The sequence below is a fragment of the Grus americana genome, chromosome 4 (assembly GCF_028858705.1).
Source record: "Grus americana isolate bGruAme1 chromosome 4, bGruAme1.mat, whole genome shotgun sequence".
Classification (NCBI taxonomy): Eukaryota; Metazoa; Chordata; class Aves; order Gruiformes; family Gruidae; genus Grus; species Grus americana.
The window spans coordinates 13,997,740-14,010,689 of record NC_072855.1 but is presented as its reverse complement, the minus strand read 5'-3'; the positions used below and the strand labels follow the sequence as shown (position 1 = coordinate 14,010,689).

The window sequence follows — 12,950 nt, the reverse complement described above, 5'->3', positions numbered from 1 at the left end:
GCTAACCGGAGGTGTTGTCAAGCTCCAGTCTGTGCAGAGGTGCTAAAGCCAGAGCAAGCGCTCTCCTCTGCTGGCTGTTAATGATAGGCTTTAATGGGAGCAGTATTTGACCAAGACCCAACTGCACGTATTTAGGAGGAAGGAATCATCGGTATTTAGAAGAAGTGCAAGCTCAAGGGGTTAATAGAGATCAAATGGTGCAGGAATCTGTTTTATACACAGGTGTGTGTGCGGCTATCCACAGGACAGGCAACGGCTGTCATTCTGATACAGTTATCTGCCCATGATAGCGATATCAATGTTTTTAAACTTTGGCAGGTTAAGAAGACAGCAGGATCAAAGTGGACAGACTTCCAGTATGGACAGCAGAGCATCCCTTCAGAGCCACGAGAAACTCCAGGATGGACGTAACAACAATTTACTGGGACACGGCTGCACAAGAGGCTGCAGCAGTTAGTGAGCTACAGCCCCGCGCCCGCTTCCACCCTGGCAGGGTGAGGAAAGGTCCTCTCTGCGCATGCATTCATCTTCACCCCTTGGGATCCCGGGACAACTGACTCCTCCAAAAACAGGATCCCCAGCCAAGGACAAACCCATGGAGCACATTGGCTGAGACTTTCCATGTACGACCCTGCTCTTCTTTTGACTCTACCACTGGAAATATGATCATCAGCAGCAAAACACAGTTTTATAAGTAAGTGTGACTTTCCTTTTCAAAATCCTGGAAGAAAACTTGAAACAATTAATTAGGCAGCCTCTCAAAGATTGCCACTTTTCTGGGTATTTTCAAGAGACAAAGTTAAATTGGGGCCAGCTTTATCATGAAGGCTTTACATTACCCTCTCTGTCTCCATTAATTAAAATGGTCCAGTTTGGAATTTTGTTAAACTGCTGCACACAGTAGTTTCTGAACACCTGCTGTTGAGTTTATAACAGATGTATATGATGTAAATACATGAATGTAGTGTCAAATAGGCCAAACACTGAATAATTTCATTTAAACACCTGAAGCCCATTGGAAAAGTTGCAGCGTGAATGTATTCACATTGTTCTTTAACTTCATGCATTCTGCTTTGTAGTAAAAGATGTGATTCTGGCCAAGTCAAAGTTTTGCTCGTGACTATGGTGGATGCAGGATCAGATGCATTAGTAGTGTATGATAACCATGACGAAGAAAGAGCTTTTTATTATAGGCTGACTGAGCCAGAGTTGAAAAGCAGCTTAGAAGGAGAGCTAAAAATGTTAAGGATTTGCTCAGATTCATAGTTAGGTGTTATAAAATGTGAAGAAGTTATATGTGGCTTTGTTTTCATGGATCTATTCTGGATGAGAACCATCTTGAATAGAAAGAAACATACTTTATCCAAAGTATTGCTGACGTGAAAGCCTTTTTTTTTAATAGCACCCACAATTCCAAACATTTATGGTATTCTACAACTTGTACATCCACATTTTGATAATAAATGCATGCTTGTTCTGTCCTATTGTACTTTCATTTTTAAGGGTTACCATTCATAAGGAAATTTCATTTCAAGATTTTAAAACAAATAAGTTAGGGTTTTGGAAGTGAAAAACATTTTATTTGTAATAATCTATTTTTGCTGTATTGTTTCCATTTTATCTTTTACAAAACGAAGTTCTTTGTAATTGAATCTATTTTAAAATTTGGTTTCACATTATATGTAATTTTTGTCACAATTTTTTCATAAAATACAGATTTTTATCACTCCATGAAATGATATGGTTTTCCTATCAACAACAAAGCAGTTTACAAATGTAGTAAGGTAAAAATTTTACCTCTGTCACGAGCATGGTGTTGGTCTACTTGCTTAATTTGGGCATAGACTGAAAAAATCACAGAATCAATCAAAGAAGCAGACTGCCTCTGGTCATGAGAGGACAGATTTCATTGTCCCAGAATAAACTATTGTATGCCCATCCCTCCTTATAATGACCTTTTTTTTTTTTTCCGCTTCTTAATATTGGTTTTACTTGGGAAGGACCAAAGTAGATAAAATTTCGTATAATTTCTGGAAACACCTATTGTTCTGTGCCAATCAAAATGCATTATGAACTTGGATCTTGATACTGGAAAGAAATTAGAAGTTTTACTTACTTGAGTAAACCTACAGAAATTAGTGGTACTGCTCCTAAGTAAATACTTGCAGGATCCATGATGTATCAGGTAATATAGATTAGAGCCATGAAGTTTTTGGAAACAGGGACAGTAATTTATTATGATTTTCCATGTAAAATTTCCCAACTGGAAGAACATTTGGGAAAAAAAATGCAGTTGCACATTTGCTTTTTTTCCTATGATCACAGTTGTTTTGAGCAAGAACAGTTATTGTGGGTGATCTTCTACATCAACCACATAAGATGCAACTATACTAGCACCTTAAATGAGTCTGAGAAGGCGTTTTTGAAGTTAATCTCTCCACCTGACAGTCCTACTGCATTTTGGTTCATGTTGTAGCACCCAAATCAGATTCTTTCTGGATTGTACAAAACCAGAAAAGTGTTCCAAGAGAGCACTTGATGCCATCCATCCAGCCTTGGGCCTGTAGACCACAGGTTAGAGCAAATACGAAATTGAACTTCCCGAAATGTGCCTCATGTGGATGTCAGGTCTGCACCGCCGACCGCTCTGCTTTGCAGAGCCCCTCCTGTCGGGCTGCACTGCCTGCTAGCGGACACGCAGCCACCATGAAGCCTGGCGTTACAGAATGAAGAGTCCTGATCCACAGCCATTAGAGTATAAGAATTTTTCATCAATGACTGTATTAAAAAATGGGGGAGTTTCCTGCAGATAGAATTTAATTAGCAGCAGGATTCTACCAAACAATTGCAGTCTGATCCAGCTGGCTGCTGGGTGTCTTTGCCAATGCTTTACTAAGCTGTTTTTGAGAGAAGCCTGGTTATTCGATAGATGGCATCTACTTAAATGTGTTTGCACAGAGTATGCATGAATGTCAGGCTCACTCAGACACTTTAATTTCACGCTTGTTGCCACACAATTTTTCTCAAACAACTCTACTGCTTGCAAAAAAAAAAAAAAAGAAATCATGGCACCAATCGGCTTTATCCAGAGTCCATGGCACTTCTGCTGTCTGCAAGCTGAACCTAATGCTGCATATAATTATCTTTGTCTACTTATTACACAGGTCAGAGAACACCCTCAGCTATGCTGCAGAGACCCAATATACTCTTAGTCCATCTTTCCCTTCGACCAATATAGCTGCAAGGAACTGGCCGGTCATGGGAGGCCCTGACAATGGTGCAGAAGAAGAAGAAGAAGAGAAGCCAGTCTGTATAGTATGTACTTTGTAAGGACAGAACAAGTACTACAAGAGAAGCCACCCAGCCTGGGAATAAGCCTGAGAAGTCCCCTAGCATTAGACATAAGAAAAATGTACATATGTCTGCAACTGAGTGAGCCAGAGCTAGGCTCAAAAATAAAGAGGGAGAAAAGGAAAAAAAAAAAAAAAAGATGTTTTTAGGACGGGGCGTGCTTGCTCTGTCTTGATTGTCTCTTTTAGCAGATGGTTCTCCCTGTAGCTCTGCTTCCGTGGAGTATAACGTCAGTGTACACAGCTCGGATGTGGACGTGCACACTCTGCACTGATATTTAGTCAGATGAATCTTGTTTGTGATGGCACAGACAATTTGTGGAGATGCAGTCTAATCTTTATGAAAAAATGGGGACATCTCTGATCATTTCAGCAGGAGTAAGATGGAGCTGTTTAAACGGTTTCTATCCTTACGTGCAAAAGTGGTATTAGAGGGCTGAGAAATTGCACAAAACCAGACTCTTGCAAGAATACTGCCTTGCTTTCCAGCAGAAACAAGAACAGGGAAGGCAAGCTAAATAAGATGTGGAATTTATTCACAAAATACTCAGTGAGATAGAGGGGAAATACAAAGCGGGGCAGTCATAAAACCAAAAGAAACTCCTTGGGACTCATTTATTCTATACAGCTTTATTGCCTTGCAAAAGCAGCCAGTGATCTTAACTCCCAAAGTCTCATCTGGTTTCTCCAAGTCATTTCAAGGGTAAAATATTTTTTCTCATTTCTGTTCCAGGGAGGAGGGAAGGAAGTCTAACACAGCTGGAAAACCAGTTTGCTGCTACAACATTTTATTGCAATGCCACTTGCTCTGTGGTGTTACAGTTCTGATCACACATGCACATTTCCACAGCATCACTCCACGTTAAACTCTGCCAGATTTACCTTCTGTTCAGTTTGCTCCTTCTACATTGTGTATTAAATATTGGCACCGTACTGTAAATGTTTAATTACCAACTGCATAAAATACAAATGGCTCCTTTCATCTGTAATCTTGACAAAAATGATTAATGAAATATTTCCAGAAGTTTTTCCTGTAGATTTGGGGGGTGGGGGTGGGAGGGTTGGTTGTAGATCTTGGCACACGATTCAAAATGCCATCAAAGTACATAATAGAGGAAATACTAGGCACCGATCCATCCATCCGTTCCATTCATTTAGATGTTTTCTGCTTGCAGAAATATGTGATCACAATTTCAAACTGATTTTTGACAGTTTAAACTAAACCTAAATATTGGTGTATTGGGATGTACTGAGGAACTGTGGTTGGCTGAATAGGACCCGGAGCATTTTTCTGTTTTCCAGTTGGGTAACTATGCCAACACTTCTGCTATGAAAATAAGTGTCTGCCAAGACAGGAGAAGCTTAGAGATTTTGGATAGGTATATTTACAGTTTTAGTGTGAGTTGGAAAGCAAGCAGATATTCAAAGTGCATTTAATTAAAAACCCACAGGTATACTCTTGGACCTCCACTGCTCTAGCACCTGTCTCAGGAGGAGACCTGGAACAAAGCACTGTCCTGCAAATAATGCCCATTATTTCTGTATCTGGCCCAGATTTCATCTGCGGCTAAATAAGTTCATCTGTGCGGGCTCTGAATAAGAGGCGAGCGAAGGCAAGACCCCACCTGTTTGCAGCGCTGCGCTGCTCAGACTCTGCCTTCTTGTACAGCAAGAGGAACAATAACTTAGAGCTGCAGCTGGAGCCAAAGTCATCAGTCCTGCTAGGAAAAGCTGAAATTATGTTTTCCTACACAGCAGTTGCAGTTCAGTCCCTTAGCACATGCTGCCAACAGGCTCCGTGGTAAATTTTGAATGAGGAATAATGTAAAGATTTATAGATTCTTCTGGTGCCACGCAAAAACCTCCATGATAGATTGGTGTGATTTTTAAACAAGAGCTTTGCAGTTCTTCTGGAGAGCATACTAGTAGCTAAATAATTTCCTTTGCATATTGTGCTTAATCATCTTAGCTTCCATCAGAGTAGTTACTTCTGTTTATCTGTATTTTAATGATTGGATCAACTACTCTCTGGCCAGCAGGGAAAAACATTTCGATATTTTTAGCATTCATTTAGCATTGCAAATTAGCTTGCTATAATCGTGTTTGTGAGAAAACACACAGCACAATCAGGACCTTAATAATGACTGATATTAGCTATGCTCTATACATCAATGAACTGGCTCAGAGTCACAAACTCGGGGTTTGGTTTGTGTTTTTTTTGTAATTTTTAATTGGAAAGGAGGAATATAGCTAATCAATTAGAGTATTTTTTACAAAATAACCAAACAGTCCTCATGAGTCCTCCCAGAGACTCAAAATCACATAGGGCAGAAAGGTTTGTTGTTTGATGCTTGGGGTTTTAAGTCAGTTATAAACAATAAAGTAAGCATATCAAAACCTCTGTAGTTTTCAATACTCATTAAGAGAAATACGACTGAGAACAATCCTAAAGTCCAAGTCCTTCTAAAACGTATGTCCATGAATACAGAATTACGTAAAATCAGTGCCCTTTGAATGGAATTACCTGAATAGATTTAGTCAAAGAAACTTTCATGGGCAAAAATATGTTGGAACTAGTGCTCTGGAGAATTTTTTGCTTCTTACATTTTCACTGTTTTGATGTGTGCTATATTACATTCCCGGAATTTTCCCACAGTGATTATTTTGTACTTGAAAAAGCTCTCTTGCAGGAGTACTATACAATTTAATTAGTAGTTATAACTTTTCTATACAATTCTATAGTGAGGATAATATTCTCCAGTCGATGTGCTAAGATATCGAGGCAATTTCGATGTGGTTAATTAGTAATGAGAGAATACTTTAAGTCTTGAGCCCTATCATGATAAATACTATATCCACACATTAAGGTAAGTCAGACACTATTGCAAGGAATTTACAGTTTGAACTAGCTTTATAAGATATAACTTGAAGCCAGAGATAAACTGGAGAAAGCATTCAGGGAATCAGGTAATGGATGAAATCAACTTATTAAATGTAATGAGCAACCATATAATGCAGATTTATGGATTTTTTTCTGCATTCAATTATATGCAACATCTCGTTTAAGGCCATAAAATTCCCATTTATAGTTGAAAGCTCAGGCTGTATAATTTTGGAGAGCAGAGAAAGGGCTGAGGGAGTGGGGTGGAGGTAGGGCCAGCTGCAGTGACACCAGTGGCTGCCATCAGTCCCTCATCCTCTGTCCAGCTTAGGCCAACTGGAGCACAAGAGGCTGGTTTCACTGAGTGGCAGATCTCTGCAGCTGCAGAATCAAACCAAAGTGACCTGTGAAGACTTGAAATGAAAAAGTATGCAAAGAGGATGAGAGCTGTCATCAGAGCTGGCTTCCTGCTTCTGCTCCACCTCGCGAGAGCCAGCACGTTCACCAAAGTGACACGCACAGCAAAACCGGTCACCTTCAGCAGGGAAGTACTCCTTATGAAGGGTCATTCCTTGAGTTTTGATTTTCCTTCCCACCTGGAATATGTTCCCTGATGGGAGGACACCAGCAAACATAGTGCCTGTGACTTGTTTCTTCCTGATGTAACTCAGCTGCCTCCTCTCCTCTCCTCTCCTCTCCTCTCCTCTCCTCTCCTCTCCTCTCCTCTCCTCTCCTCTCCTCTCCTCTCCTCTCCTCTCCTCTCCTCTCCTCTCCTCTCCTCTCCTCTCCTCTCCTCTCCTCTCCTCTCCTCTCACCATGAACACCCATCACCATGCCTAAGCACTATAACCTTCCTAGAAGGCAGTTAGTTATTTTCTGACCAGATTATATCTATAAATCCTGCCTTTCCCACGGTCCGGCAGGGGCATTCAGTCCACCGGGCTGTGGAGCGTGAACATCCACATCCAACCACTGCAGCATAGAAATCAATCCATGCCGAACATCATTTTCACTGACAGAGATCAATCGCTGCCCTCCCAAAGTCCTGCCAAACACCACCCACAGTGATTCATGCCCACCTCCTTCTCTCACCAATGGACCCGTCAGACACAAGACCATTTTCCACCTACACTGTTACTGTTAAAATGAGTCACAAACTCCAGGAATTAAAGGACTTGGAAATGCTTAGAACCTGCTGAAAACCCACCAAATCCACCAGTCAGAGTGTTTCAGAGGGTTTTCTTGTAGCCAGCATTCCTCTCACTGCAGTACTGGGATTAGTTTTACATTTTTTAGAGGCACACATTAATACTTACCAGCTAATAAAAAAGAAAGAATATTAAATAGAATAAGACAGCCAGCAAAGAAACATATATTTTAAAGAGATTTCTAAAATATGTTTTTGCCATCTTATAGGCACAGCTATTTGAATAAGCAATGTAGCTTTTTTTTGCAAATGAGAGGCATAATCACTCAATCTGGGCAGACAAATGCCCCTAAATGTATGTAACTGATAGTGTGCTCTCATTATTATAGCAGTAACTTTTATTACCTTCTTCTCATTATTTTCTTCAAGATAAAGTCTCTGCTAAAGCTTGTAGTAATGACATTGAAACCTACAGGTCAAACTATGTGAACTATATGTAAAGAAATAATACCATTTCATATCAGTCTTAAATTTTATTCCACTTTTTCTTTTCTTCTGTTTTGAAGATGAATAGGACCACACAACTAGCCTTTTCTGGATCCTTCATTGCTTCATATTATCCTCACTTGTATTCATCTCCTCTTTAAATACACAAACATTCCCCCGGCAACACACAACACAAACACCCTCCTGTCACGGGGTTTTCAATCTTTCCACACAAATGAAGCTCTCTGGGGCTCTAAGATATCGTACTGTCCCTCTCTGGAAAAAATTCCCTGTAAACCACGATGATTGTTTACAATTGCCCCACCAGGACTGTAAGTTATTCATATGAGGCTGCATTATCTTTTTCAAAATGCATGAACTTCCTAGTATTTCATACTGTCATGTTTCATACCGCTGTAGGCTCTTGGGAAAAGGGCTTTTTAAGGAGTTTGGGATTTTTTTCCTTTTTGAGTATAGGTATGCGTTGAGCAGCTATGTAGACAACAAAGCACTGGGTTATTTTATTAGATGGTTTTAGCATATTTGTACTACAGCAATGCATATAACTCCCCGAGCTTGCTCCCTTCAATCTTGAATGTGATTTTCACCATCCACCCTGTTGTACTGTTGCCTTATATTGGTAGGACCAAGAGCCAGTATCTATACCAGGGACATATCCCTGCTTTTCTTGAAGAGCACAGAATCATAGAATCACAGAATAGTTTGGGTTGGAAGGGACCTTAAAGATCATCCAGTTCCAACCCCCCTGCCATGGGCAGGGACACCCTCCACTAGACCAGGTTGCCCAAAGCCCCATCCAACCTGATCTTGAAATATGTATACGTATGTATGAACATACATATGTATGAACAGATTAATTGACTGCATTAAAAAAAAAAAGGAGTATTTACTTTACTTGTACTAGCTGAGAATAACAAATTAAACCTTTTCTATTCAGCACACTTCAGATAAAAACTTTTCTCATTTTCCCTCAACTGTTTAAGTCAGTTCACAAATGAACATTATGACATTTAAAATGCATTATCTGCTTGTACTTTTCTTGAAGACATTTATTTCAAAACTCATTCCACAGAAATAATGCAGCCATCTCTGTGATCTTTTACACTGTGACATGCTCATTATGTGGCATATACATATTAATCTATAATTAAAAGAGTTGGCTGTGAGATATACTTCTTAGTTCATCTGCCTCATGTTCACCAAAAGCTTTGGAATTTATATCCCTTTATAAGTGACAAGTCAAAACATGGAGAGAAAACATGCATAAGGAAAACATTCGTAGCATAAAAACCGGATTTTTCCTGTCAATGGGTGGCAGAAGCCTCAATCTTCCAAGTTAAATAATGCACTTAAATGTAATGAGACATAATGCAGCCACATTTGCAAGTGTGCTCGAAAATAAAATCTTTCTTGCTTTCTCTCCAGGGATTTGAGATCTGCAGGTTTCCTGCCAGAAAAGGTAGAAATGGATTTAGAGTAGGCTGGAGAGAAGGGAGTGCTTCTAGGAGACAGAATAACACTCTGCCCAATATTAGGAATCTGATAATGTTTTGTTATTAAATCCTTTGTCTTCCCAAATAAGGGTGCTTACCTTGACATAACAAGGCAAGCGTAGGCATAAAATAAACATTTAAATACATTTGTGTTGCTCCAGCCATAGCTTGTTGTTGCCTGGATGTACTCTGTTAATAGGGAAAGTTTTTTTGTAACAACAGGCTTGCACATGGTTGGGCTTTCTCTCATGCTATCATGAGCTATTACAGACAGATAAATTTCTGTCTGTTTCCATAAGGATTTTCTGAAGCTTTTTGAACTTCCCTTCTGCACCTTTCCATTTTTGTGTACTTTCAATGCCCATGTGTCAAAGCCCCTCTTCCTCTCTCAAGAATTTCAGCTTAACTCTGAACTGAGCACCTCTGCTTCCCACCAAGTCTTATCTTCAAGTAAAATTCACTTTGTATTAGATTTAGTGACAGTAATTCTTTGTACTTCAAAGAAAGGTCTTCTTTAACCATAATGGATGCCATTTCTGCCATGGAGATATGAAATCACTTCTTTGGCAGTCCTTCCTGGACCCAGGCTTAGCTGGATCTTCTGGATCTTCTGGATCCAGAATAATGAGGTAGGTCTAATAAGGGACTTGAGGGGGGGAATATTCAAGTGCTGTAAATTTAGATGCCTGAACCATAGAGCCCAGGGAAATCCAGAACTGTGTGCCTACTCTTTTACTTCTCAGGGAAACCTCACAGGCACCTCAGGGACCCGAGCAGCTGTGTCAGACATACAGAGCTCACCAGTAAAATGTCCTAAGCACTGGGGTATGTCTAAAAGTCCTACCTCTCTTGAGGCAATGGGGCCTCATCTAGCTCAGATCTACAGCTGTCCTAGAGATAGGGTACTCCTAGACCAGCAATACCTGTGACAGTTTAACACCGAGAAAATTCATCCAGAAAATGGAAAAATTGAGTTTGAAACTTTCCGCAGCCCAGGGAGCTTAAAATATGTCCTTCAGGAGAGTGGCCAGACAGTAGAAAGAAACACATCTCTTCTTTTTCCCAGTCTAGAAGAATTTGAGATTAACATGACCATCATACTAGGCGGGAGAAAAGCTATGAAAGAAAATAAGATACCATTATATAGATGACTGTAAAGAAGAGCACAATTCATGCAGTACACTCAATATAAAACTAAAAAAACCTATAAATACATGCTGTTCAAGTTCCACATCTACGTTACTTGCTCTCAAGATCAGCTACAGGACAAAAAGTTATTGCTGTCTAATCAGTATTCATATAAAAGTGTTCAAAATGTAATTCAAGATCCTGAGAGACTGGAACGATTCTTAGCTCCATCTTTTTAAAATGAGAATGAACTCCATTTCAGTGTTAGCTTTGATGTATTTCAGGCATTTTTTTCCACATTGGTTGGAAGAAAATTATTTACTCCAAGAAATCTTAATGTCTGTATATTTTGGGTTTTGTCTTTCACTATACCATTTCTTGGATGACAAACATTTTTTTAGGGAAGTCCAACCATTTTATGAAAGCACATTTAAAAACATCTATCTCCTGGTTTTAAGACATACAAGAAATGAGGCTTGCTTTTGAATTTACACGATTTGAAACACAACTACATTGAATGATCCCTTTTGTTACATGAAGACTTTGGCATAGCGTGTGGAGTGAGAGGTGAAATGGTTTTTTAACACAAAGGGCAATTGGCAAGAGCTCCTCATTAACACTCATGCAGAATTTTATTTTGCCAAAAGAACAGAAGTGTGTACCACAGGGGAAGAGGGGGCACATAAAGCTAAGAAAATTCACTCCGTTTGCTGCAAAAACAAATTGGCAAGTCAACACAATTCAGCCAGCCCATAAGGTAGTTCATCAACAACAAAAGGTGGAGGAAAGAGAGGAATGTGCAGTGGGCCCAAAGTAACAAGCACTATGTCTCGTTCTTTTATCAAGAAATCATGTTACCTGAAAAGGTCTCTTCAATTTAAAGGATGCAATAGTAGCTACCTAATGCTATTGTAAATTCATTTCCATTGGAAGATCAAAGAAGCAACATAAAAGCACGTGTCAGCTAAAGTATTTTCTTTTACTGTCAAAGTAAAAGGTAAAAGCTGCTGGACAGAAATCTATCAAAATATTTTCTTCTGACATGTCGATGATAATTATCATGACTGATATTAACCTTGTTAAATAGCCATCAGTGTCTGCTAGAAAAGTGCAGAACAGAGTTCCTCGCCACAATCCTTCTGAAGGAAAGATGGCTAATAATGAAAAAGTCAAATCTTTTGCTTACTGCAAAACATCAACAGATGCACAGACAAACATCATTTATACTGTGAGTAGGTTTTGGTCCCTTGCCTACCACTTCATATTTTCCATAGCTTACTTCTTTGTCTAATTTTAACCACTCAGCAATTAATATTCTATCCAAATCCAGTATATGGCTCACATTGATTTGAGCTTTCTCCATTCCCTCCTTTCTGAGAATGAAGATACAGAGCTATATTTTGCTCTACTCACCTTTAAAGAAACTGCCTTCATCTCTAACACCTTTCTCACCTGCTGTCCCCACTGCACAGCTGCAAGCCGATGCAAAGAAATCATCACAGCCCAAAGTCTGGGCTTCTCTGCAAAGGCACAGCCCGAACACACATGGCACCTGAGCACAATCCCAAGTTCATGCTGTCTAATGAATGGCTTTGATTTTACCTGATTCGTTAGACAGCCTCAGCCACAAGCAGCTCTCAGGAATCCAGTTTATCCTATTTCTGTAATAGATTTTGTACCCAATCAAAACCAAGTTACCGCCAGTAGTCTGGGCAGAAGGGACGCGGGTCACAGAGTTCTTGATCCTCTCTGTGATAACGAGACCCACTAGTGTGTTACATCAAAGTCAGTAAAATGTTAAGCAACCTAAAACCAAAATGGTATACGATATCAAAACCTTATTTAGTATAGGGTTCACTCAGTGCTGCCACATTGTGTTTGTGAACCAGAAGAGCTGGACTGGTAACCATGAAGGAGAAGAAGCAAGGGGGGTGGGGTGGTGGTGGTGGTGATGAGGCAGAAGAAGAACTGAAAATGCCCGGGCAGAAAAGCTGAGTCTGGGAAAAGAGAAAGAGAAAACCAAGGAAAGTGTCTATAGTCTGAGATTACATAAGGAGATTGGGCTGGAGATTAGAGGTGGAACACAGCCAGGAGATGGGCAAGACCAGGAGTCCGGGACTGCTGCAGATCTTGGGCAGGGAGAGGCAGCACAGACGAAGGAGTCCAGGGATGAGGAAGTGAGGGAGAGGAGAAACACAAGCAGCAAGGGTGGGGATAGACCTGGGATGAAGGCTGGTCTGACAGGGCAGGACAAAGCAGGCTCATGAGGAGCAGATGGAAGAGTTGGTGTCCAGTGGGATGTATTCCCTGCCAGAGACCGGATTTCTCATTGTCCCTCTGGTGTTAGAAAATGCTGTGAATCCTCCAGCAAAGCACACCTCATCCCTCTTTAGTTCCTATGGAGAAATAAAGGGAAATGAGGGGAAATAGAGCTACTGGGAACA

At 40.2% G+C, this 12,950-nt stretch overlaps 1 protein-coding gene across 1 annotated transcript in view; it reads left to right on the top strand.

Moving 5' to 3' along the window:
- The window catches only part of STK32B (serine/threonine kinase 32B), a 173,924-nt gene extending 173,184 nt beyond the window's left edge, over window positions 1-740 (top strand). Inside the window, exon 12 of the mRNA XM_054823749.1 lies at window positions 319-740. Coding sequence (XP_054679724.1) covers window positions 319-457 — 139 coding nt within the window. The 3' untranslated portion in view covers window positions 458-740. The remainder of the gene's footprint in view (window positions 1-318) is intronic.
- The last annotated feature ends 12,210 nt before the right edge of the window (window positions 741-12,950 follow it).